This window comes from Amblyomma mixtum, chromosome 3, assembly GCF_055824585.1.
Source record: "Amblyomma mixtum isolate Tamu chromosome 3, ASM5582458v1, whole genome shotgun sequence".
Lineage (NCBI taxonomy): Eukaryota > Metazoa > Arthropoda > Arachnida > Ixodida > Ixodidae > Amblyomma > Amblyomma mixtum.
The window spans coordinates 273,497,241-273,525,127 of record NC_143014.1 but is presented as its reverse complement, the minus strand read 5'-3'; the positions used below and the strand labels follow the sequence as shown (position 1 = coordinate 273,525,127).

At 47.1% G+C, this 27,887-nt stretch overlaps 2 protein-coding genes and 2 pseudogenes across 3 annotated transcripts in view; all 4 read right to left on the bottom strand.

Annotated features, from left to right (window-relative positions):
- Nucleotides 1-27,887, bottom strand: part of LOC149354876 (uncharacterized) — a 246,907-nt gene that overhangs the window by 141,185 nt on the left and 77,835 nt on the right. The window lies entirely within an intron of this gene.
- The window catches only part of LOC149354878 (uncharacterized), a 52,992-nt gene that overhangs the window by 11,046 nt on the left and 14,059 nt on the right, over nucleotides 1-27,887 (bottom strand). Inside the window, exons 1-4 of one of the 2 annotated variants that reach the window (XM_089583540.1) lie at nucleotides 15,212-15,355; nucleotides 15,013-15,116; nucleotides 975-1,137; nucleotides 160-265 (exon numbers count right to left, since the gene is read on the bottom strand). In XM_089583540.1, the coding sequence (XP_089439666.1) occupies nucleotides 160-265; nucleotides 975-1,137; nucleotides 15,013-15,116 (373 nt within the window). In that variant the 5' untranslated portion in view covers nucleotides 15,212-15,355. Of the gene's footprint in view, nucleotides 1-159; nucleotides 266-974; nucleotides 1,138-15,012; nucleotides 15,117-15,211; nucleotides 15,356-27,887 lie in introns of those variants that run through there. The other variant, XM_089583539.1, reaches the window with a different exon arrangement.
- On the bottom strand, nucleotides 19,728-21,610 carry LOC149354880 (uncharacterized; annotated as a pseudogene).
- LOC149354879 (uncharacterized) lies at nucleotides 20,480-24,981 on the bottom strand (annotated as a pseudogene).

Below are 27,887 nucleotides of genomic sequence, written 5' to 3'. Positions count from 1 at the left end.
TAATTTTTGCATGCCCCTAATAAAAAAATAGCCTGATGGCAAGGTGGAAAGGAAAGAAGAAAAACATTTAGGCATGGCTACCTGAACCGAGGCTATTACAGTGTATGTCCTTTGGCTGCGACGGCAACAATTGTGAAAGCAGGAAAAAAAAAAACTTACCATCCCATCGAGCTGAGACCATGGTGGCAGTAAAAGCCCCAAATCTCGCGTCGATGAGTGCCGGCTGCCTGGCATCCACAAGGAGGCTCTCCTCCATTAGAGGCTCCTGCACACAGACAATGCACGGGCAGTTTTCTTCGGTCCTTTGTTCGCCTGCTCACACACATTCGAACAATGACACATGCATGCAGCCACCACCAATAAAGTCTGAAAAAAAAAAAAACAAATCGCCCCATATCTGCAGTTGGCTTGCATTTTTTTTATTGCCAGGTTCAATAGCTGCCCTTGAAGGAACACATTTCTCTCAACGCAAACACTGAGCAAATGTTGGTGCACTGAAAACCTAGTTGGCCACCTAAACTGTTCACTTAGCCTGCAGGACCAAAACGTGAAGATATCAGTTTGAATCATCAAGAACTTGCACCAACGGCAATATTTCTCAAAGCCAGCATGTTGAACGCAGGGTGGTCACTGAAAAGAGCTCCAACATCTGCATTTGGAGCATGTAAGGGTGACCTGAGCAACACTTAAAGTATTAGCACTGTTCCCCTCCCATCTGGAAAATGACCAGGCAAAAAAAGAACCCGATTTTGCAATTGTTGCATCTCAGTGACCGGCGGGCATCAATCAGCCAAAGATATCAACCAAACAACTAAAATTTGGCACGCAGGTCTTTGCATGCAATTAAATACTAAACCAACAGGTGCAGTACGCTGACGCATTCAGTCATCCCAATTTCATTCCAACAGTACAGCGCTTACCAACACTTAACCTGCATTACAAAGATGATGTAAAGAGGTCCGCATCCAACTCACCATGGCAGTGGTGCTGTGGATGCTCGAGGAGGCGGTCTCCACGGTGCTCAGGCGATGCCTCAGCGCAAAGCGCACCAGAGGGCCTGCCCGGGCCCGGGTCAGCACAGAGGGAGGCGATGGAAGCAGCAGAGACCTGGTGGTACTGTCTCGCGCCTCCACTGAGCTGGAAATAACCAACAGTACCAGCAGCATGAGAGGTGAGACCCTCCCAAGTAAAAGAGAATATTAATGATACGAACTTCCTCGCTAAAATGCACTGTACAGCACAATACGTAAGGTGTTGCAAAACACTTCACCCCACAGACTTCACTGCTGCCACTGCCCACACTACCACCATCCACTCATTGACTTGTGGCCCTTCCAGCAAGTGCCATTCAGTGTGGCATCTTTACAGGCCACCACAAAGGAGTGGGGGCAACGGGAAGCATTCTCACAGCTACGCCAGGCTGAAGCTTCGCAAAGAGCGAGAATGTTCACGAGAAATGCATCATGCCAGCTTTACGGCCTCCAGAGTGCCCTCCTAGTTTACCTCGGGAAAAACCTGAGCACAATACAGTAGGCATTCATGAATAAGAACTGGAAAGAGCCACAAAATTTCTCTTATCAGAAGTTCATCTTAACGAAAGTGCGCCTAAAAAAACATGTTACATGAAAACAATGAATAAAGTAGCCTTTCACAGAGCCAATGCCAAGATCTGCCAAGTGCGGAATGCCAAGGTCTGACCGTGTCAGGTCTCTGAGCCAGCGCAGGCGTGACGGCGCTCAGTCTTTTCCGTACAAGCAAGAAAACGCACTCCCACAAGACTGCTTCCCCACAGTTTTGCTCTAAGATGGAAGATGGTGCGCGGAAGTCATCTTGTGGCAGTGCATTTTCTTGCGTAGAAGCATTATACATATACATATAGTACCGTATTTACCCAATTCCAACGCGCACCTTTTTTCGGGGAAAATACGTCTCAAAATCGCATGCGCGTTGGATTCGAGTGCAAACCGAAACTGCCCAATAGCTGCCCATCGTCATCGCCATTATACGATGTGCATTAACTTGTAACAGCATACTACTCCACGTGCTAGATCTCGACCTTCTGAAGGAGTCCTCGAAACACTGGGTTGGAATGCAGTCCAATCATGCATCGTTGTTGCTGAGCATTGTGGGATTTTTTTTTGAACGCTGATAATTTAGGGAGTGGCATAATTCCCCGAAACACGCATTCTTTGATTTCCAAGCTTGATGGAGTGGCGAGGTGTTGTCAGGAATGACTGCAGCAAACCACAAGTGATCGGCAACATCTACACCTTTGCATCTGCAAACAAGCTCCAGCCTGCAGTGCGCAGCATGTTCAAAATATAACAGCGTACCCTCAGAGCGAACAGACGAAGATGGTAAAACATGTGCAAAATAAGCACCCAAGCCGTACAGAGCCAAAAGCGACAACACGACACCCGGCAAACCAAGGTTAAGGGTGGTTGGCTTGCAATATCTCACAAATGGAACATACCGCCATCAAGGCGCCATTCCTGCAACCCTTCCCTATAGGTCTTTTTTTTAGCGCGGTTTTCTTGTTTTTTGCTCTGTGCAAATAAGCCGAAATTTTCAAGGAGCCAATCGAATTTTCTCCTATTAGCTTTGTTGAGCGAATCAATAGTCCAAGTTCAATATCATTCGAAATGATTCTAACCTGTTCTCAGGTTCTTCAGTACTTTCCAGATTATTGGCACAAAATTCGAATTTGGAACATCAGTTTTTTTCAACAATTGTTTTAAAAACAGCACACTCCGGCGCCACACTGCACGCTCCCGCGATTTCTCTGCATGCTGGAAAAAGTCGTCCAGCGAGGAGAAGGGCTCCGCGTTAATACGCGGTCCATTCCATTTGTGTGGAGTTCATAATACTCGTACATAACATCTTTTCAGATTGCCTTCATGCCCAATATCGGGGGCATAAAGTTGAAACTCTCATCCCTCTCAACAAGTGACAATTTCCACTAGTTTGTTGGCATGTCATCTTCAGCAGCCAACAGTAATTTTCTTATGAGTATAACATAACAGTCATAGAGTGAATCCTCACTTTGTCATTTGTGTACACGGCTGGATATCAGTGCTGCATCTTCAGACAGCTAGAGTTTTATGTCCCTGACTTGTTGCGCCACCTATAGCGCTTCATTTTTCCATGCAAATATTCTTTTTGAACAGATAATCCCAGAAGGACCTATCATACACAGATACATTCAAGTTGTATTAGATTCGGTTATTTTACTAACCCATTCATACAGCATTCACTCTTTAACTACACTGTGTTTCCTTAGCTTCTCTATTCCAGTGCTAACTATTGGGAATAAACCAGTTTGAAAGCGGAATCCATCACGAGCGCATCATTCCCGAGGGCTCTCCACGTAGTTTTGTTGGCAATGATATTGGCTCTGCGGTTCCACGTGGCACGCCTAAACAGACAAATGGTCTATGAATTATGAGGTTTACCATCCAAAAGAGACTCAAGCTATGAGGATGCCGTGGTGGAGGGCCTAGGATGATTTCGACCGCCTGGGGGTTCTCTAACGTGCACTGACATTGCACAGTATATGGGTCTAGCATTTTGCCTCCATCGAAACGTGACTGCTGCCACCAGAACTGAACCAGTGTCTTTCAGATCCGCAGCAGAGTCCATAACCACTGAGGCACAGCAGCGGCTACACTGGCAAAATGTCAGTTTCAAAGTGCCAGCTCATTCTACCTGGAGTTGTTACTGTACTGCCTGCACCAGTGCCATGGGCTCCCATGTTTGTTGTAACAACTTTTGATCTCGTGACCTCGTTGCCTTGTGACTGTTACCTCATGACCCTGCAGTTTCCTCCTGTTCATGGAGTGCTTGCCACGTCATTTTCATGCACACAGAGCTGCGCGTCTGACAGCTGGTGCACGACACTTTTGCTTCTCTGGATTTCATGCGAGTAGGAAAGTTATGTGGAACGCTGCTTTGTTCTGGTAGCAAAATGAAAAGTAAACCGGCTCGACAAATGCGGCGCAAAACTCGAAACCTTGCTGCTCCTGTCGCATGTCGCTATAGGGGCAAGCTTCATGGCATATAGGTACGGTACTGACTCTTTTTATAAAATCACTGAAAGGGAAAGTCGTTGAGCGTGGATTAAATGAACACACCAAAAATGGTCTCGGCAGCATGTTGTCTGGCCACAATTTATAGGTCTTTTCACTTAGAACAGCACTTTTTTTGGCATAGCATTGTCAGCGGTGTAGTATATCAGAATACAGATAAGATGTACTAACTAGCAGGCTGGTTAGCTAATATTTAAAAGTTAACTTTTCATCTACTACAGTTTGGCTCATTTATTAAGAAGCGTGTAGCCCACCGTAATATACATATCAGTGTTTAGAATTTTTAAAACGGGGTTACCCTCGGCACTGTGGCTCATCGAATTTTGGGGGCAAATTTTGGCTACATAGCTTTCGAGAAGCTTGCAGGGCAAAGCAACCTCTCCAGTGCAAGTAACTCATAGAAATAGCCAAAATTTGTTGGGCCAGAGTGCCAAGGGTACCTCAGTTTCCAAAATTATAAAAACTGATATGGATATTACTTACGGCCGGCTACATGCCTCTCAAAGGTTAAGGATCCTAACAGTAATAGTTTTCAATATTAATTAACCAGCCTGCTAGTTAGCACGTCTTAGCTGTATTCTGATGTACTACATTGCTGACAATGCTATGCCGAAAAAAGGTGATCTAACTCAAAAAGCCGAATTTAAGAATTGTGGAAAGCCTCAAGTGAAACACCCTACATAGAGGCCATGTCTAAGCGATTCAGTCGATGCGCGCATAGTACGAAATAACACTGAATGCTGTTACTTCCAATTCCCAGGCGAATATCGTCCGAGAACTGCAATGAACCGGCACCAAAAATGAGGACGAACCATGTGCCAAACTCGAAGGAGGGCCTGAAGCCTAACTTTTACGGAATATTACGAAAGTTTCCGTCCGAATGGCTCTGTCTTGAAACAAAGCGCACGAATGGTACAAAGGAGAATAACAATCAAGGAGACTCCACTGCACAGACTGTCCCCCTGGTGAATTCTTCCTTGAAAACCTTCCAGGAGAAAACCTGCAGCCCCGAGCAGGATTCCAACCAGCGGGGGGAAACAGAGCAGCACGGTAACCATTGTTTAGGGGGTAGTTGGCTCATAATATAAGATGGGCTACTGCATGGCGCAACACAAAGCACAAAACACAAAGGAAGAAAGGACAAGCGTTATCCAAGGCTAATGGCGCTTATCCAGTCTACCTTTATTTCCCGTGTGCTTTGTGTTGCACTATGCAGTAGTCAGTCATAAATCACAGCAGCATTGTTTCCTCATGCCTTATAGCATATTCAAATCAATGATATGGAGCAGCTTGTCTTGCTCTGCAGAATCGTAGTTGTGTTTCAATGTGCAATTTGAATTAATCCCTTTAGTTATTACGTGCAGAAGGATATCTCGCTCCTTCGCAGATTCAGAGAGCTAATCCTGATTGCAGATTGGAATCACACTGGAAAAGTCTCCCAAACTGCGACTTCCAACTGATAGCCTCTCGCGCTGGGGATTAGATATCTTAATTTTTCATCTGCCCGTTCTGCACCGCGATTGTTCGCGGAGGTGTCTGTAGAGCCGGCAAGCACTATAGCGCTTCAAACAGCAAGAGGGACCCTACAAATGCAGTGAGCAACTTTGCATGCGCTGCCTGCACGAAGAAGAGGGTTGAGTTGAGTTGAGTTTATTGGCGCATAAGTGACTAAGGCTATCATGCGCCAAGCTCCGGGTATAGAAAATTCGAGATAGATGCTATACAAAAGTCTAAATGAACGGCGGTGTAAAGGGCCTAAAAAGTTATCTCGTGCAACTTAGTAAAAATATGACAAAATTTTAGAAGAGACTTATGGTAAATGCTTCAAAAAGGGTTGGCAACCTCAGCAGCCATCCTTGGCTGTGCAAGGATCTCGAGGTCCCCAACACATGTAATAGTGACCTCAGCCGTCTTCTCGCGATGGGAGGGTGGCTGAGGTGCGTCAATAAATTGTAAAGCACAGGGTAAAAATTTAGAGTTTTTCTAGTACATTGGCTTCTTTTAAAAAGTTAAAAACACTTGACTTATCAATAAGAGCTACTTCACCTAAAATCAATGATGGCTGAAAAGGGATGTGTTGGTTGTAAAACGGGGTAAAAAACTTGTTTCTGAGTGTTTCAAGTTCTATGCATGAGATTAAAATATGAGTTACTGTGAGTTCATCTCCGCATTTTTCACAGGTAGGTTTGTCTTGTTTTGTTAGTAGAAAGTTGTGGGTAAGGTGCGTGTGTCCAATACGTAAACGACATAAAATAACTTAAAAAAAGCGTTCCTGATGTGTGCATGATTTCCATTCTCTTAATATTGGTTTTATTAAGTGTAGCTTGTTATTTATCTGACTATTCCATATGCTCTGCCATTTTTTCCTCAGTCTGCTCTGAACTAGCTTCATGCAATCATTTTGTGGCATGCTTATTTTCTGTATTTCCTTGTTGTGGGCTTGAGCAGCGCATGCGTCCGCTCTCTCATTACCATCAATTCCAACAGGGCTTGGAACCCAACATAATTTTATGTTATGCCCTTGTGTTACGATCCTTGTTATGTTATGGAAGACCTTACCTATTGATGGCATGACTGCATTTCTGGACTGTAGTGCTTTCAGTACACTGAGGGAGTCTGTGTAGATAATACTGTTTTCGATGTTGTCGCTTATTATTTTCTCCGTAACAAGAAACAGAGCATAACACTCGGCTGTAAAAACTGATGCACACTGAGGAAGCCTTACTATTTTTTCCCAGTTCCCTTCCACTACTGCACTTCCAACATAACCTGTAGTTTTCGATCCGTCTGTGTAGAACGCGGTGTAGCTATCATATTTTTCCTTTAATGTAAGGAACTCTTATATGATGTGTTCTGGTGGAGTTTGTCTCTTGTTGAACTGTGTAAGACTTATATCACAGACCGATGGAAAACTGTACCAAGGGGGAAATGCGTCGCAACGTTCTGCAACATTTGGTAATGTTTCTGATAAGTCAAGTTCTCGGCAGATCTCCTCAAACCGCATTAGCAAAGGCCTGATTGCTTGGAGCTTATTTGTAAATATTATTCGAGAAGGACATGTTGTGACGATTGAATAACACACGTGTTTTGTTCGCGACCTAATTCTAAGAATGTATGAGCATGTAAGTGCTTTTCTTCTATCTTCTAGTGATGGCTCATTTGCTTCAACATGAAGGCTCATTACCGGAGATGTTCTGTATGCTCCACAAGAAAGGCGGATACCTAGATTATGAACTGGGTCTAATCTTTATAGATATGAAGGCCTTGCCGAGCCGTACACTATACTCCCATTATGGGAGACATGAGCGCACTAGAGAACGGTAGATGTGAAGGAGGCATGCTCTGTCAGATCCCCAGCGTTTCCTTGAGAGTACTTTAAGGATATTCATTGCACGGGAGGCCTTTACTTTCAAGTTGTTTATGTGCGGCAGAAATGTAAGTTTTTTATCAAATGTTATTCCTAAAAATTTATGCTCTTGTTTTACCGGTAGTGCGGCTCCATTTAGGTGTAAGTTTGGATAGATCTGCAAGCCTCTTTTAAGCGAGAAAGCAACAGCTACTGTTTTCTGTGGAGAGAACTTGAACCCATTTTTGTCAGCCCAGATTGCTAGCTTGTTTAATTTGAGTTGTACCTGCCTCTCATACGTTGACAGGCTGGAGGACGTGCAAGCAATCTGAAGGTCGTCGACATACACGGAATACATAATGGAGCTGGGAATTATTTTCGCTATAGAATTCATTTTCACGACAAAAAGTGTAGTACTTAAGATACAGCCCTGCGGTACCCCATTCTCCTGGACAAAGCTCTTCGAAAGGGTAGCACCCAAGCGCACCTGAAAAGACCAGTCTGACAGGAAATCCTTCAGGCAGTTCAACATCCTACCCCGGATGCCAAGATCTGCTAAGTCGCGTAGAATCCCATATCTCCATGTAGTATCGTACGCCTTCTCCATGTCAAAGAAGACTGCCAGACAGTGTTGTTGATGTATGAACGCCTCTCGAACTGTGGTTTCTAAGCGGACGAGATGGTCAGTTGTCGAACATCCTTTTTTAAATCCGCACTGGTGGATGTCAAGGAGTTCACGTGATTCAAGAATGAACATGAGCCTAACGTTGAGCACACTTTCAAATGATTTTGCTATACAACTTGTAAGAGCTATCGGCCTATAACTATTAGGGGAGGTGGGCGGTTTTTCAGGTTTTAAGAACGGTACGATAACTGCTTTTTTCCAAGCCTTTGGCATCTTTCCGGACATCCATATTTTGTTGAAAAATTGCGAAAGTGCCCCTACTGCAGCTTTGGACAGGTGAGCAAGCATTTCATAATGTACATCATCCGGGCCAGGTGCTGTCCGTTTACCGGAGGACAGTACGTTTTGGATCTCCTGAATTGTAAATAATGTATTGTACGTTTCATTTGTACTGCCAGTCGGAAGTTTCTGCTTTTCAGTTGTGTTTTTGTGTTTTAAGAATGACTGTGTGTAGTGTGAAAAGCTTGAAACGTCAGAGAAATGTTGTCCTAGTATGTCAGCCTGTTCATCTATACTTGTTTGTGTACCAGGTGTTGTTAAAAGGGGGATTGTGAAGGGTGAGTACCTGCCGCTTAGTTTTCGCACCTGCTCCCACATTTGTTTTGATGTGGTTGAGCTGTTTATAGAAGAGACATAAGCTTGCCATGATGTTTTCTCGGCCTTGCGCCGAATATACCGCGCTTGCGCTCTTGCCTTTTTGAAAATCATAAGGTTCTCGTGTGTGGAATATCTGCGAAATACTCTCCATGCTTTATTTTGTTGTTTTTTAGCCTGTTTGCATTCTTCTGTGTACCACAATTTGTGGTTCTGGCGGACCACTCCTGAGGATTTCAGAATTGATAGGTGCGCGGCAGAAAGAATGCATGTTGTGACCATTTCATTTATTTCATCTATGGTATGATTTTCTAAAATTATATCCTCCAAATTGGACATTTTCCTAAACAATTCCCAGTTAGCTAAATGTAGCTTCCAACGCCGTGGTTTCGTGGGAACGACTGTTGGTGACGATGAGAGACTTATTATGACAGGGAGATGATCGCTTCCATATGGATTGTCTAAAACACTCCAGTTAAAATCGCTAAAAACAGACGGTGAACTAAAAGACAAATCTAAAACACTCATTTTCCCTGAGGTTGGGGAGCAGTACGTGGGTTTACCCGAGTTAAGTAAACAGATGCTACTGCATAGAATAAAATCCTCAATAAGATGGCCTCTAACGTCAGTTTTTTTGCTTCCCCAAAAGCATGAATGCGCATTAAAGTCTCCAACTAACAGGTATGGCTCTGGTAGCTGGTCTACAAGAACCTCTAAATCATGAAGTGTTACCTTAAGGTGTGGATCGATATATAGAGAGCATACTGTAATGGTTTTATATGTAAGCAGAGTGGCTGCGACAGCTTTGAGTCTTGTTTTTAGTTTAAGCTCTCGAGCTGGGACACCGTTCTTCACTATGATGGCTACGCCTCCCGACAGCCTGCTCGCCTGCTCTCGATCGCAGCGGAAAACAGTATAATTCGTAAGAAAGTTATTTTTTTTGAGACCTAAATTTGTCTCTTGTAGACATAAGGCAACAGGAGCGTGCGCTCCTAGTATGTCTTTTATATCACTGTAGTTCTTTAGAAGTCCTCTACAGTTCCATTGTATTATGAAAGTCATCTTAATTTTGTGTTTCTATAGGGTGAAAAGGTAGATCAAGTTGTCGATGGCCCCGTGACTCGGGGCCTGTCTTTTTTTGACCGATCCAGGAAGCTCCGCCGACCGTCCGACGTGGACGGCACGGAGCTGTCCTGGGTCGTGTCCATCGCCTCTGTGGAGGCGCTGGACGACCGTGCAGGAGGTATGTTGATTTTCGAGTTTGACCTCGACCTGTGGGAAGAGGTCTTGAGGCCCGCCGACCCGGGGGTCTGCGTTGCCTCCTTTGGGGTTTGCAGAGTAGCGCTAGCTACTCCACATGGGGGCGCGGGTGGCCCCGCCACAGGCACACTGCGTGTGGCCTGGACAAGTGCCGAAGCCTGGTGTGGTGTGCCGCGCCCACGCACCACATCAGCGAAGTTTGTTTTTGCACTGAAAGAGAATGTGTTCGTTTGAGCATATCGCCTTCTTGCTTCCTTGAAAGAAATGTTTGCCGTAGTCTTGAGAGTAATTATTTCCTTTTCTTTCTTCCAAGAAGGACAAGCTCTGGAGTAGGCAGCATGGTCTCCTTCACAGTTTGCACACCGCGGTGTAGCAACACATTCTTCAGATTGGTGTTCCTTTGACGAGCATTTTGCGCAAGTTTTGCGGCCGTGACAACTCTGTGAGTCATGGCCGAATCTCTGACAGTTAAAACATCTTCGTGGGTTGGGTATATATGGTCTTACATTTATTTTCAGATAACCAGCTTCAATGCTTTCAGGCAGTGTGCTGGTATTGAAAGTGAGGATCAGGTGCTTTGTGTCTATTTTCCTTGTTATCTGCCCGTTCTGCACCGCGATTGTTCGCGGAGGTGTCTGTAGAGCCGGCAAGCACTATAGCGCTTCAAACAGCAAAAGGGACCCTACAAATGCAGTGAGCAACTTTGCACGCGCTGCCTGCACGAAGAAGAGAAGCAGCTGCACGCTGCTGCGCTTTACACCCACTGACCAGGGGTCTGGACATTTTAAACAAGCCCAGTGCATAGATGAATCAAAGATCCCCTGTGCAAATTACTAGAGCCATGCATGCCCCAAAAAGCTGTAAAAATTCAAATCAAAGCCCGTTCGCTCTTTCCTTTGAGACGCAAACATCCTCATCCTCTACTCTGGCTCCAGAGCCTTCAAGCTGACGTCATCTTGAAAACCTTTGTGAAAGGCATTCCATTGGTGCGTTGTCCTGACTGATGGGCGAAGGTTCATCGCATCGTCTGCTCACTGTGCGCACTATTTCCGTTACGCCTTCTGTTTTCGCACACGCTTGCAAGCCCCTCCTCTCAAAACAAGGTTTTTAGTTACTGATGCCAGTTCATGTATGCCTCAGTGTGTCCTGTGCATGTGCCGTGTGTTGTAGACCTCCCTCGCTTGCACACTCGACCGTTCCGCACACATTGTCTGCACTGCCATTGTTCTGGTTTTTCTCGGCTCCGTTGAAAGACAGGAACTTAGGAGCAGAGAAACGACACAAACACATAGAACACACAAACACAAACAGAGAAGCGCAAACGTGCATTTCCAAGAAAGGCCGGATGGTGCCCGATGGTTCGCCGTGCATTTTGAACAAACGTGACTCCCGCCCCTCCGGTCGTAAAACTGTGCGGAGGCCTCATAAAAAGAAAAAACATACATGCATGAAAAGGAGGCTAACTGGGGATGTCACTGACAAAAACAGATATATGAAAAGATGTACTCGCTAATTTGCTGAAGTGGTCGAGCTGATCGCGTCTCTCTATCGTTCAGTGTGCGGATAAAATGTGACAACGCTGTTTCTTCGTTGGATGCGCACGCAGCGACTGGAGTCGAACCACGATCTATTATTATGCCTTGAGTCGTATCTGGCTCCAACGCATCAGCCTTCTGGACACAATGGTCAAGGATACAGAGGCTTGCGAATAACTATGTCCTTCCGATGACTGCGTCCACGATCCAAGGCTACTTCAGGCAATGAACAGCCCCCTTCAGCTTCGGCTGAAAGAGGCTGGCACGAGGAAGGAGGAAGAAAAAAAACTCGACGAAACACCGCGAAGAGACCCAAGGAGCAATATAGAGAGGGTATTGGGAGACCCCCCCCCATGATGAATTATCCTGGTAGTAAAAAGCAAGAAAAGAATTCTTTTTAGGGTGGGGCCATGATGTAGAAATGAGATGTACTCCACCAGACACCATGGCTCCCGCTAACATCGGAACAGGAAGGGTGAATTTCTCTTGGGGAGCCTACTCAACGAGGCACGAGAGAGAAAAATTAACAGTGCTTTAGCTTTGGTTAAACCGAGTGAGAAGCGGCAGCTTCACGATGGTTTAGTCTGGAAAATACCAACCCTTCTTCAGCACCGGACTCCATGGCTCTGACTGCTAGGCGACTCTGCAGCTGCTATTTATGTTCACCTGAATGCATGACGTCACAGCCAAGCAAGTGAACACCTCATGTGGACTTCGTGCCAGGCGTGCCGGTGCTACTTCCATTATGTACTCGGTTCAGGAGACCATGACATACTGCCTAGCACGTGACCATTGCATGACGACTTATTCCTAGGCATGCCGGCACTCCTTCAGTCATGTATTTGGTTAAAGATGGCGTGACATCATGCCCTATTACGTAAATGCCGCGTTTCAGCTCCTCGGCAAGCCTAAGTCTTGTGACCAAATTTAGGCTGACCTTGACATGATCTTGATGTCCCCGGCTTGACCTTGACTTGACCTGTCCAACTGCTTGACCACTGACCTTCCACCAGTTCTCTAAACTTATCAATTGAAGGTTTGACATTGGCTGAGCCTTGAAGGTAATCGGCAACGCACTGCAATCTTAGCCTGAGACCTCTAGTAGTGAAGCTATCACTTCAAAATCTCGGGGAGGGGACAGACAAAAATGAGCATGGTGAAGTAGCATGATTGCACTGGCTATAACTTCGCTATTAATGAGTCTTTTCAAAAAATATTTGTGGCCGCACATTCCAGGGACGCCTCACTACCAGAAAGGTAGAAAAGGGTGGTCAGTGGCCCTTTAAGCACCTGTAGCGACCTTCGTGACTAGTACTGGATACGTGCCAAAGAACAGCAGAGGGCACCAGCACGCGGCGCTTGTGTGCACTGAACGGTGGAAGCCCCACCGTTCCGCGCAGTGCGTGCTGGCGCCACCTCGCGCACGTCACGCGGGCCGCTACATACCACGTACCCCAGCAAACCAAACACCTCTCAGAAACGTCTAGCTAGACTAGAGCACTGCACGGGCCTCAATTTGAGGCCCAAGCCCGGCCCGAGCCCGAGACTTGAAGCCCGAGTTGAAGCCCGAGACTTGAAGCCCGAGCCCGGCCCAGGCCCGCGGCTTCAAGCCCGGCCCAGGCCCGCTAAATTATCGCTCTAGCGAGCCCGGCCCGGCCCGTGAATCTCGCAGTGAAGCCCAGCCCGGGCCCGGCCCGGCACATTTCACAGTAACGCTTGATGTATACTGCTCACTCTGAGCAAGTATACTGCTATTAACCGATAAGAAACTGGCAGACAAAGGTTCTGAAACCACAGTTTGGCTTGCAGAAAGTTGCCTCTTTTTACTCCAGAATGAAGTGTTTAAGAGTAGTGCTCGCCAGGCCCGTCTTTTGAACAGTGATCTCGTGTAGTGCGTAAAGATAAACTAGGAAGTTCCGAGCGCCAACTAAAAAAATTGCTCCATACGCGCGTAATAGACTAATTTGCATTCCCCCATGATTTTAATCAGTTATATTCAGCCGCCTGCGAAGTACAAAACATTAAAGCTGCCTAGCAAGCAGTGGGATGACATTTTTTAGTGAACGCGATCTCATTAACTCATAGCCGAACTGGTCGCCTTTCAGCAGAAACGAAAAGCTAAAAGGATAGAGTATTTCACGGTGTGTGTTTGAAGACCATAAGCGTCCTAAACTAATATGTTCTTCCCAAATGCATTTCTAATAGTGTGTAGATATGTTTTGGGATGACGAACGATAAATGGCCAATTAAGACGGGTTGAATTTTACTCTTACTAGTGGAGCAGAAGATAACGCGCGAACCACGTGATAACTTACAGGGCAGAACACTTGTCATGACAACCAGGCTGAAGAAGCAAGGAGGGGTAGATGTGGTTATGAGATGAGATTTACAAACTCTCGCGAGCTTCTGTGGCTATTTCATTTACGAGACGTTCCATTCAGCTGATCAAAAAAAAACCAAACGCGCTTTAGTTTGTGAATTTTCTCACATGTGTAAAATATATAGCTATAAAATAGAAGATACGTTTTTCGGGCTTAAGGGCCCAAGGGGAGTCAGGCTGTGAGAGATACCGAAGCAGAGGGCTCCGGATCATTTCGAACATCTGGGTTCCTCCAACGAGCAATGATACTACAAAGCACATGGCTTAATGTCCTGCTTGCCGCTTAAATAAAAATGCGGCCGCCGACGCTAGGAGCAAACCCTGGTTCCCCGGCTCAGTAATCAAGCGACTTGATCACTAAGCCACTGCGGCGTGGAAGTAAGGAAATAAATAAATCAATGAATAAAGCTTAGTTTTTTTTTTCTCAGTGCGTACTATAACCCGCAGCTCATCCGTGTCGCTGCTCCAATGCCGCAGTTGTGTACTTCAAAACTGCAAATAGTGAATGAATAGTCGGACACCAGCCGTTTCTGTAAGGACCCAAGCCCGGCTCGGGACCGCAGCTTTAAGCCCGAGCCCGGCCCGGGCCCGGAACTTCAGGCCCGGGCCCGGCCCAGGCCCGGCAAAACAGGCATGTCCCGGCCCAGCCCGGCCAGCGGGCCTGGCCGGGCCCGGGCTTTCGGGCCGGCCCGAGCCCGTGCAGTGCACTAAGCTAGACGTCCCTGGGAGGTTTTTGGTTTGCTGGGCACGAGCAGCGAAAGAAGCCGCGCGCGGGGCCCAGCTTACAAAAATGGCTGATGACGAAGCCTCCTCACAACCCGAGTGCGGCTACCACCATTTATCAGACGTCCTAAAAGCATTCCATGCTTACATCTGCTATTGACGACGAGTTAATTTATTTCCGGGCCTGTGCACTGCGGCACAGCAGAAACAATGAATGTGATCATTACTGATAAAAAAAGGCACCTTGCCTGTTAGGGTTCCAACTCTAGCCGGGCATGTAGTCGGCATAGTGCAAATTGAACGCTGATGGGAGGCAACTGCAGCCCACCCGATGGCCATTGAGCGTCGAGGCAGTTGTCTCGGAGCCCCGCGAGAATCTAAGGCCACTTGGGTTCACGGCTTACCTGGCTGCTGAGACGAGACCGACCACACGTGGACTCTGCCCTTTGTCTCCAATCTCGAGGAATGGCGGCCGCGGAACAGAGATGGACGAAATGCCAGCTCGCATCTGAAACAGGAAGCAGAATAAGAGGCATATCACACCACTGTGCAAAGCAGGCACCCTCACGCTGTGGCGTCTATGGCAGCGACAAATAGGTTTACCTGACATGCCGATGAGAACGCCTTTCATTTAGGATCGATCAGCCACTGATGACTAGCTAAGAACGCCAGCACGCGAGATGGTCACGCGCCCTAACCCGAGAGCTCGCGACCTTTATCTTTCTCTCTCTCTCTGCTTTGATGACATGATGATGATAGTCGTTCGCTAAAATCCGGTTGTGTCGCGCCTACATTTGGCGCTGGTCAAAATTAATCCCGAAAATGACAATTTTGCGCTTCACTAGTTCCTGGTGTGACGCAGCTGTTGTGACTGTGCAAGAGCAGTACTTATCAGTGTTATATTTTGCTCTACGCCGTTGGCAGAATTAAACGCCCCGTGAAACAGATTTGTTGTTGTTGTTGGCTTCATAAAATGGCACATACCCACGAGAGGGATTGGCCAGCGGTAGGAAACTCCGGCTAGTTTTGGTTTCAACTACTACAGCGCACCTGGCGACTGGATGGTAATTGATACTTCAAACTGAATGATTCCTGCCCACCCAAGTAGCGCGATAAGGCTTGCGGCCATGGCCGAGTGGTCTGAGCGACCGCGATATGCGGCTGTTCTCTTGGCGGTGTTCGAATCTGGCTCCGGGATGAAGTTCTTTGTGCTAGATACCTTTGTCGTGACAACGATACGATGCTCTAGTTGTCTTCCCTCCGGCCGCCATGGGGGTTATTGGCGCTGACATTTGGTGGCCAATGGTGTGTATGGAAGTTTCCTACACCTGGATTGGCCATGACAATTGGCAGTGACTACCATATTCGCAAATGCATGCAGCAAACATAAGATGATATCATAAGTTTGAGCAACTCAGTTTCCATGACACAGGTGGTTGAGGGTGGTTAGGAGTAGTGAAAAAGAGAAACAGATATAAGAAGAGCAAAAAAAGAGGGCCAAAAGGGGCATTACGAAAGCCTATGGTGATAAGACGTTTTGATTCTAGACAAAAATTTTGAACGGCGGAGCAAACATTCCAGTTGGTATGTTCGAGCATAGAAATGCCAAGGGATACAACAACCGCATTAGACAGGCACAAACCGTTACTGAAAAGGAACTTCTAACAGTCGCCTCCTTAGCGATGAGTAGCGACGACCATAGAGAAGAAAGTGCTCTACTGTTTCGGGCTCAGCACAATACAGACACATTGGGGTGATCACAAGGGCAGGTCAGTAGAGGTAAAAATTTAGTTGCGGCACAGGCCAACGTAGACACATGAAGGAAACTTCAAGTTTGCGATGTCACCAAGTTTTAAGGCAGGTTCACACTGATGAGTCGCAAACGTCGCACGACCGATTTCGTGAAATAGGCTACGGTTTTCGAAGTACTGGGAAAGCGGAGAGGGAGCGTAGAAAATCGATTTAAACCTGTCACGCGACCTTCGCGACTCACCAGTGTGAATCCGCCTTTACTCCTCCAAGGGAGCAGGAGGTGCTGCAAATCCTCCAAAGAAGTATAAGTGCTGATGCACTAAATTCTCTCATTAAAGTGTACGTACAAAACCGTGCTGCCTTAATGAACGCACAGGTTGGAAGGGGGTCCACGATTGGACCACTCAGGGCTGCTTAGATAAAGCATCAGCTGATTCATTTAAATGAAGGCTCCTGCGTCCTATGACCCAAACAAACCGAACTGATTGGACATGTGGAGGGATCAGGAATTGGAGTATTCAAAATGGCTGCAATTCAGTAGATGTGGATAGGAAAGTGCATAAAGATAATGAGTCCGTAATTATTATTACCGCTGAAAAGCAACTGGGTATCTCAAGCAGAGCGAGAACCACTGCCAGAAACTCAGCCAAAAAAATGAGGGTAAAATCTCGAAGACAAGAAAAAAAGACCAGCCAAGGAATTGAAAGAAACCCCCCCCCCTTACCTTTTCTTCACGGACCGAGGCGTCAGTCGGTTGCAGTTGCAACATGTGAACAGGAGGTCATCAAGTAGTCTTGCAGCATATTATTTAACAAAGGAAAATGCATTATTTTGGCATTGCGTGGATGAATATAATTGAAGGTGACATCTACAACTGAGGTGATGGACTACAATAGAACAATTTCAGGTATTCACACATTTAGTGGCCCAGGCAAGGATTCAACCAAACAGATTTGGGGAGCTTGAAAACGAGACCGTCCAGCATCCAAGAACTCTGCTGGCTGACCAAAGACAATCAACTGGGACACATGCTGCTCCGAATCGCACAACTTTAAGAAGGTGTACCGTCAGCAGGCGAAACCTTGCGGTAAGAGATGGCACCCACACTTCAAGATACAAAACAGTGTTGACCACACATTAGGGAGTCCCAAACTGAGATGCGGTGCTTCTCGCTCTAAGAGCAGAAGAGGGCGCATTTGGTATGCAGCTGCTCCAGAAAACAGAACGCAGCCAAATTATAAGATAGGGCAGATATACATTTTATCAATCATCAGAAGAGTATGTCTGCGCATACCGCAGCGGGGGCTACTCAGCCTGCGCAGCAGACCAACAACCCGCAGACCTGATCTATACGTGTCCGCCAAGAAAGAGAGAGATGTCATATGTTACCTCGAGACACTTTACAAAACATACTTGAGGAAACAGATCTGTCTGAAACGGAAGGTTCTGTTTTTTATTTCGCACACTTGCCAAAAAGGCATAATTTGGGTTAGCTGTATACTATAGGAAATCATGTAAGGCATTTTCGTGCAGGAAGCGGAGAAGGCTCCTGGTCTTTTTTTTGTTGGTCAGTCACTTGGGAGAAATCCTCCTCCCTTGTCACCGTTACTCCCACTTCCTGTACAATCCATGTCCTTGAAGCCCTTGCCCCTGCACAAGTCCACAGAAGGTGGCGAACATTCGCCCCTGCAGCCGGTGTGGAGCACGTCGGGCACGTGGTGGGTCCTGCGTCTTCTTAAGAGCCCCATCGGCACCAGACCGATGGGGTAAGGGCCATCCCAGCCCTTATCCTTCAAAGGGATACCTCCTCCAATATTGACAAATAAGGAGGGAAGGGGAAAGTGCATGGAAGAATGAGGACATATGTACTTTTCCTTGAAGAGGATGCTAAGATGGGGAGAGTGGAGCGGGTGTCAAAAGGAAGCCTGGTGAGGGATGCATTAGTGTTTGGAACTTAGTGTGTAAGGTTGTCACTTTTCTCTGCTCAGCGTTTTCATCATCGTTTTGTGTCCTGTGTATCTGGATGCGTATCTTTGTTTTCTTATTGAGTGCATGGGTCTCCTGAGTTGCACATAGTGTATTTGTCACTCTCTTCAGTTGTTTTATGGCGGCTAAAGAGTCTGTATAGATATGGACCTCTGTTATTTATGACCGCCATAGCATCACAGATTGCATATAAGCAGGTCCAGGTGGTCTGATACATATTCATAATGTACGTTTAGCTCTGTGTGTCGGGCTAGTGGCTGCTGTTCTACCGCCCCCTATTCTATAACTGAGGCGTCCATATATGCAATACATGTTCCCGGGCATACGTCAGCCAGAGGTCGATGTCTTGGCTTCTCTTTATGATGAAGGTTAGTCGTTTTGTTTGTCGTAATTGTTGTGGATTTCCATGGAGGGGGGTCAGCCATTGTAGGCATGTGCACTGTCACCGCATTGTACAAGGATGCTATGGGCATAGTGTACTTCGTTTCAGATTTCTTTTTGCCTCTCACTGATCAATTAATTCTGTGAGTGTATTTAGTCATGCAAATTCCTGGAGAATCTGGATGTGAGTAGGTTTTGGTAAGATCGTGACGGTGCACACTGCATTCATATTTATTGTTTCTGACTCCGCCCACTGTCGCCTCATCAGGCGTTGGAGCCGGGCCTGGTAGAGAATCCTCAGCTGAAGCAACAACTGTACAAGACATCTTGCCATCTGCGTTTGGGCTCCTCGCCCTCCAGACGAAATGCATTTGATCCTGTTTAAGAAAGTCACTGCTGCTTTTTCATCCTATGGAGCCATTGTGTTCCTTTGCCAGATTTATGAATGTCTAAGCTAAAGACTATCAACTCATCTACCTCTTGTAATGACTGATTTCCAACCTTTGGATACACTCTTTTAGTTGTCAATTGCTTTCTTCCATTCTTGTTTTCAACATGGTGAGACGCGGATTTGAGCATGCTCTTCATGAGTATACTGCATAGTTAACGGTGGTCTAGAGCTGATGCACGTGAGGACATCGCAGCCCTGCGGGGTTTCACACAGGCGCTATATTTGGTTTATTGTCCTCTGTGTTGACATGCCAACGGACAGGTTTATTCCAGCCAGGCGAATACCGGCATGAGCATGAGACACGTGCCAGCCGCAGCGAGCCTCGCGCAAGCACACGCAGCAGCGCAGCCAAGCTAACCAGCCTAGCCACTGCATGTGGCTACTGCCTACAACATCTCCCCTGACAAAAAAAATAACTCTTGGGAGGATTGATGCAGTGTCCACACCTGGTGTGCTGGTGAGAGACGTCAGCTCAGGTTTTTTGTGAACCTTCTGGAGAAACTGAAGTCCCAGGGAGCGTTAGTGCCTTGTCTTCATGTATTTATTTATTTATTTATTTAGAACATACTGCAGGCCTACAGTAGGCCCAAGCAGGAGGGGCGAATACATAATATATGCAAAAAAGAACAGGTTTAGCTTGTGGGCATCATGTATGTCGCCATATAGAGGTTCCTCGTATACAAGGTCTTGGTTGTCTCTCTCTCCTTCCGCAGGCTTGAGAAAAGGGTTAAGACAGGTTCGATTTCGCCGTATAGTGCCCTTCCCAGTGTCAACTATATATGATCTAGGCTCGCTTGTGGGCATCACCACGTTCCCTTTTCGCTTTTCATCTCCTTGCAGAAGGGTCGGAAGTTGCCGTACACCATGTCGTCTATCGTAGCCTATGCGCTGCTGTTTGCGGTATTGGGTTTCAAAATTCCAGAGTTTAGTGGCGTCTGGCAAATGGGGAACAAGCCTTCCGGGAGTCGAAGGAATCTTTGTCCGCAACCGCCTCCCCATCAATAGCTCAGAGGGGCTGTAGCCATTTCTCAGTGGATTTGACGTGTAGGACAAGGGGGTCAGGTACAGGTCTTGGGTCTTCTTCATTGAAGTTTTGATGATTTTCACAGCAGCCTCAGCGAGTCCGTTGCTCTGAGGTTAGTGTGGGCTTGATGTGACGTGTTTGAACCCGTATTCTTGAGCAAACTTAGCGAAGCAAGAGGACGAGAACTGCGGACCATTATCGGAGACCCCCACCTCTGGAATGCCATGTGGGGTGAAAATTGATTTGCTATGATTGATCACTGTACAAGATGACAGCTTCTCTACATGAGTCAGTTCCGGCTATCTGGAGTAATAATCAGTCATGATTAACCACCAGTGGCTAATGAAGAAGAACAGGTCCATTGCAACTCTCTCCCATGGTCTTGAAGGAAACTCGGTGGTTTGAAGGGGTATTTTTCGGTTGCTGGACGTCTTGACACATTCTGGACAATGTTTTATGGTGGTTGCAATGTCTTTGGCCACTGTAGGCCACCAAACAGAGTCCTTAGCGCGAGCCTGGGTCTTCATGACGCCGAAGTGACCTTCGTGCAAAAGGCGCAAAATTTTTTTCTTGCACATGAGTGGGACAACCACAAAGGCAGCGTAGAGTAGCAGATTGTCCTCTATGGTGAGCTGTTGACGACACTAGTAAAAGGATCTCACTTCAAGGGGTAAATCTCGATGAGAAAGCCAATCTTTTGTGCAGAGTTCTCAGAGATACAAGCACACGCGATCTGATTTTTGGAATTCTTTCAGCCACTCAAGGCAGTGCTGCTTGATGAGAAGGGTTGTCCTCACACAGCGCAAAAAGCCTTGATGCTACTTTCTAGCTCTATGTCGCCAGTCTCCTGCAGAGGCGCTCTGGAAAGTGTATCGGCCGCAATCAGTTCTTTCCCAGGTACATATACCTCTTCGTATTGGTACCTCATCATTCGCATTTTAAGTCTTTGTAGCCGCAGTGTAAGGTCATCAAGACTTTTTGACATAAAGATAGGTACCAACGGCTTGTGGTCTGTTTCGATTGTGAATTGCTTGCCGACCAGGTAGTCACTGAATTTTCCGCAAGCCCAAACCAAGGCAACAGCCTCTTTCTCTATTTGTGCATTGCGTTTCTCCATGTCAGATAGAAGTCGGGAGGCATAAGCGATGACTGAAAACTTGCCACTGGTCTGTTTCTGTCGAATCACTGCCTCCAGTTCAAAGGAAGCAGAGTCTGTACTGACCACCGTCTCCTTAGCAGGATTGTAGAAGCCTAGCACTAGGCGAGATGAAAGTAGCTGCTTCCATTTGTCGAACGCTTCCTGTTGAGGAATGTCCCAAACGAATGCCTGCTTTTTAGACAGCAAACAAGTAAGCGGCTGGAGCAAGTCCACAAGGTTGGGTACAAAGTGGGAAAGATATGTAGCCATTCCGAGCAGCCTTTGCAACTTGCTTCTATTAGTGGAATTGGCCATTTTTAAGATGGCTTCAACCTTTTTTCATCGGGTTTGATCCCATGCTGGCCAAGCTTGCGACGTAGGATAGTGAGCTGGTCGAGGTGAAACAGCCACTTGTTCTCGTTTAGCATGGCACCTGCCTCAGTTAATAGTTGAAAAACGGTGCGAAGTGTCTCATTGTGCTCTGTTTCGTCTGAGCCCGAGATAAGGATGTCATCCATATGATATACAACTCTGTTGACATCTTCCACAATGTTTCACATCTGCTTCTGGAAGTGCTCGGGAGCGGACGCGATGCCAAATGGAATCCTGTTGAAGCAAAACCTCCCGAATGGCGTGAAGGTAGTAAGCATCTTGCTATCTTCACTGAGTGATATCTGCCAGAACCCTGAATTGGCATTGAGCTTCGAAAACACCTTGACCCCGTGAAGCAGCCGGAGTGTATGCTTGACGGACGGAATCAGATGCCACTCTCTCGGGATGTAATGGTTGAGTTCAGTGAAGTCCATGCAGATTCTAACATCACCGTTCAGTTTTTGGACTACCACCATAGGTGCACACTATTCAGTCAGCTCATCAACAGGTGAAATGACGCCAATATTTTCCATTAGCTGCAGTTCAAGCCTTGTTTTCTTGTACAGCAGAATTGGTATGCGGCGAGGGGAGCTCAGAGCAAATGGTTTCGCACCTTCACGCAGGCGAATGTGGTGTTCTCTTAGTAGCTTCCCAAGGCCTTGAAACAATGAAGGAAATTCGTCTCTTGGGCTCACCTTCTTTGCGACGGTGCTGACGAAGGTTAGCACCTGCAAGTCTTTGCTGGCGGGCTTGCCGAGTAAGGGAGTGTGGACATCTTCCAGCATGTCGACGCCTTGGAGCGTTTCACGTCCACGGTAGGTGAGTTGAAGACACACTACGCTCTTAGCTGCGAGAGGTCTCTGATCAGGACCGTAGAACTGCCAAGGAGCACACCACAATGGAAGCCGATGTCGGAGCATGCTGAAAGTCGTAGGTGGGAGGACAGATTCATAGACGCCTGTGTCGATCTTGAATTTGACAGGTTGGCCTTGCACGAGGACGGTTGTCTCCCATGTCGATGTATCGAATTGAGAGACGGCTCCGAGAAATCCACCTTCGCTGTTGGGTCCTGATGCTTCAACAATGTCAACCTGGCGTGACATGCAGACAGACGTGTAGTAGCCCTTCTTCTGGCAGCCCTTGCATACCTGTGTCCGTGCTGGGCATAGTGAACGTGGGTGCCATTCTTTTCCACACGAACAACCCAATGTCAGAATGCTGTCAGCAGGACGCGGATGTGGGCTTGATTCAAATGCTCTCGGCCGTCGTTGACATGAGCAGTGTTCGTGGGATGCCCAACTTGCTGTCTGCCTGATGCAACTTTGTTGACGGTTAACGTTTCGGGGTGAAGCTCCACTTGCTCCTGACGTACGCTTTCGACCTGCCTGATAAACTCAAGTGCCTTCTGAAGGTAAGATCAGCATCAAGTTGCAGTCTTGCTGACAATTTCTAGTCTTGAATGCCAACGACCAGTCTGTCTTGAACCAGTTTCTGTCGGAGGGTGCCATACTCACAATGGCTCGAAAGTGTGTGAAGTGCAGTTACGAAGTCTTCCACGGATTCGCCGTCATTTTGGACCCTCGTGTTGAAGTGAGCCCATTACACTCGCTGCGTGATGCGCCGCGGTATGAAGTAGCTGTCGAACTGCTTCAAGACGACTTCTAAGTTCTGGGCGTTCTCTCCAGAGAGTTTGAAGGTTCCGAAGACGTCCTCGGCCTGGTCGCCCATGAAGTAAAGGAGCCCGTCGACTTGGTGTGACCCTGACTTGTGGCAGAGACTGGAAGCCCTTCCTCCATTTCGGCCAGTCGGCAGGAGTCATGAGGCAGACAGCCTCGGGTGGTTGATTGACGAAGGACGCCATGTTCTGGCCGCGTAGTCCAGGCCATAGACGCTGCTGTGACGTGTGCCATCGTAGATGGGTATCCAAGTGAAAGGACGCAGCCCCAGCTGGGCTTACCATGGGAATTGCGTTACTTCTGACACCACGTTCAGATGCCAACAGGACAGGTTTATTCCAGCCAGGCGAATACCGGCACGAGCACGACACACGTGCCAGCCGCAGCAAGCCTCGTGCACAGCAGTGCAGCCAAGCTAACCGGCCTAGCTACTGCATGTGGCTAATGCCTACAACACTCTGCACGTCTAATAGTTTACCGAGTGTGTTGTGTGTGTCGAAAGAAAGAAGTGCAGTCAGCTAGGATTATCTACCACTTCGAGACTCATTTGTAGGAGGGCATCATGGGTAGAGAATTCCCCCGAAAGACGTATTAACGCGACAGTGTTAAGGGTCCTGTTCAGCTGAAAATCCGGCTTCTTGGCGGCAAGGGCGTGAGCGAAAAATCTCCAGAGAAATCCACATATGTGACCTTGTGACGTCATCACAACCTGTCCACCGTGGCAGGAGGCAACCAAGACCAGCGTGTGAACAAGAAATTCACGATTCACAAGAGCACATAGAAATTAATTACTGGTCGCGAGAGGTTGCTTGGGAAATGCAACCTAGGTCTCAAAAATTGGCTGTGGTTTAGCTCTGGTTAAACCTGGAGTGACCCGATAGCTACAGTTGGCCGAGTGGAACTCGCTGAGTCGAACTGCAAAGTCAGTCCTTCGCTGCTGCGTTTCGCTGGGCATTCCTTCTTCACCTTCGTCCCTGGACGTGGATTCACAGTTATTCCATAAATTCCTTCCCTCAAATTCATTTTCTTCATTATGGCCCCTCTGTTTCTTCTTTCACTCGTACTTCGTCCCTTCCTCTACAAACGGATGACGGGTGTCCACCGAGGTATGCGTGACAGTTAGTGCGCAATTTCCTTTCCTCAAATACAATTTTCATTTTCTTCATTAAGGCTCCTCTTTCTGTCACTCCCACTTCCTCCCTTCCTGTACGGTGCGGTTCAGGTGTCCACCGAGATGACAGAGAATTACTGCATCATTAATTAGCGAACTACAGGTCATGAATACGCTTAGGCTTCACTGTGGTTAAGCGATGTAATGCTACTGATGATTTACTTGGGTAATCTCTGACGTCATCAAATGGATGATGGGTATCCACCGAGATATGCGAGACAGTTACTGCACAATTTCCTTACCACAAATAAAATTTTCATTTTCTTCATTACGGCCCCTCTTTGTTCTTTCACTTCCACTTCCTGTACGGTGCGGTCCGGGTGTCCACCACGGCGGTTGTTAGGCAACCACTCAAGGTAGATGCGACCACGGCCGAGGTGCAACCACGGCGAAAGTGCGACCATGCTGAAGAGGCGAAGCGGTTGGCATAGAGCTATCGCTACAAAAACCCCACTGGTGGCTGTGCTTGCAACAGCCACCAGTGGGGTTTTTGTAGCGATAGCTCTATGCCAACCGCTTCGCCCCCACTGGTGGCTGTGCTTGCAACAGCCACCAGCCAGGGCAGCTTAAGCACTGCACCACTGCGCCAGGAGTGATGTGAGGACTCCCACCGATCTATGGATGTAAAGTAGAGAATGACCAATTCTGCATATATGTGGGCATTAACCCATTAACGCTCTTGCATTATCCCCTCCAGTTTTCACATGCGTGGTAGGACGTCGTGCTCAGGCAGCGATTGCGCCATACGTTTGTTGATTACGCATTTCATGAACTTGCCGACGTACGATGTGAGAAAGTGGGCCACAGGTTGTCGAGGGACAGCGGCTTGCATGGCTTTGGAATGAGCGTGACGGTCACTTGTTTCCTGTCCGGTGGCCCACACCTTGTTCATGTGTAGCGTGAGGGCTGCGAGCTCAGTGTCGATTCATTTCGGAGGAGTTGGTACTGTACTCCATCTGCAACTCACTGGACTCAGTGGACCTCCACTCTTTCAGCCAAAAAGCCGCCACATTGCGACGGACAGTATCTGCTTATCTACTACCTCCATGCCTTTGAGAAAGCAGCTGTATGCACCTAAAAGCGTGAAGCAAGTACGCAGCTGCCAGGGCTCCATAACGACTACAGACATTTTATGAAGTATACTCTAAACACGAAAGGAATGAAAAGAGAGTAAGCTGTTCTCTAGCGCATTTAGGGGCAGGGTATGCTGCCCAATCCCTGGGGTAGATTTACATCTCTAAAAATATGAAATACGGTTGGCAACGGAAACAAATTTCTTCTTCAAAACAGGCAAATTTCTAGCACTTTCAATAATTTTAACCGAGGTTTCAATCTCATCAATTTGCTAACCTCAGGTGCTGCGTTTAAAAGCTTCCTGCCATTGCTAAATGCATCAAATTATATTATTTGCAATGGAAATATACCTTCCTTGCAAAGAGTAAACATTTCGTATATTTAGTGATCGAAATCTACTCCATAACTTGGGCAACATACCTTGCTCCTAAAAAGAAGCGTGTTAAAGGACAGCTTACTTTTTTTTACTCCCATAGAGGCTTATTCATGTTTACAGTGTATTTTGCTCGTATCACATGACCACTCGCCAAACTTGCAAGGCAAATAAACCATGGAAGCTGAATGCCGGAGCGCCTTCAAACGCAAAGGAGCACTTAAAACTCCTCAGCAGTGGTGCGGTTCTTCAATCTCGGTCTCCGTATTGAAGTCTACACTTGCGGATATCGAATCGGCAGAGTCCTTGAATACAATGATGACGAAGAAAAGCACGTCGTCAGTTACGCCAGCTGCCACCTAAGGCCAAAAGGAACTACATCACCACTGAACGTGAATGCCCCGCTGCAATATTCACGGCCAGGCAATTCCGGGTGTATCCGAGATACCATTTACAGTCGCCCACGGACAGGTAAGCTTCACATGGTCCATGACAACAAAAATCCCAAGCAGACGCCTTTCACGATGGAGTTTACTTCTTGATGAGTTCGACATCAGCCTCAAACATCGGCCAGGCAGCAAGAACTTCAAAGCATGCACTCTTTCCCGCCTTCCATATGACGCCGCTTTGACGTCCAAAGAAACGCTGCTGCTCATTGATAACACGCAAAGGGAGAGGGCAGACAAAATCTATGAGCATTACGACTCCCTAAAACAAATTACTGTGCACATCAAAAGTTGAAAACCGTGGAGGGGCTGGGCCAGATGAGAATCTGTCTCACAGCAAAATCCTTCAACCTACAGGATGGATCCGAAAAACCACAGCCGAGCCTCTGAAGAGGACAAACATTGCCATAAAATTCGGCCGTCTTGTCACAACTTAGGGCACGGCATGAGAACATTAAAAAAAAAAACTTCAACAATGCTACTTCTGGCCAATGATGTTTATTTACACAAAGAGGTACACCCCCCCCGTCAAAAGTATATAGCCCAAGGGGTTTGCTTGCAAGGCCTTCAGCATGCCTGGTTATGCCTACTCAGCGACCGTAATCTCTCGAACGATAAATGGCTTCGAGTCCTCAATTCTCCCAAGCTTTGGACTACTAGTTATTCTAGAGAGCCCCGCTAAACAGCTTAGAAGCGAACCTCTTGGGCTGTATACTTTTGATGAGGGCTGTACATTTCACCGTGTCCAGACAGTCAGACCTGTCAAACCCCTACATTGAGAAACTATCCGGTCCTTCCGCATGGACGGTCTCTATGCAGCGGCTCAGAATTGATTTCCTGGGCTCTTCAACACAATCAAGCGGTGATCGGCATGTGGTTGTTTTTATGGACAATCACACTGAGTGTGCGGAAACTTTCGCTGTTCCAGAAGCAACTGCTGGAAATGCAACGAAGGTTTTCCTGGAAGCAGTGGTTCTGCGGCATGCAGAGCCAGGGCAGGTGATAACAGATGGAGGGTGCCATTCCTTGGCCTATATAGTAGACAAGCTGTTCTGTCTTACGCATGCGATTCACAGCTGCACCACGGTGTACTACACTCAGACCAATGACCTCTGCAAGAGCTTCACCCGAACACTATCGGAGAGATCAGCACGTAAGTCTCATCCTAGTATCGCTACTGAGACTGATTTCACACTTTCAGAACGTTTGTACACAACTTACCCGTGCACAAAACGACTCGCTACTCTCCATTTTTCCTGCGGTATGAAAATGATCCAACACTGTTCATTGATGCAACGCTGAAGACAAATCCTGGAGAGACAATCGGGTTTGTCAACAAGGAAACTATGTGCTGATGGAACGAAACGCAAGGAAGCAGGCGCAGGAGCGAGAATGAAGAGCCCAAGAAACACATAGCGTATGGTAAAACAATCCG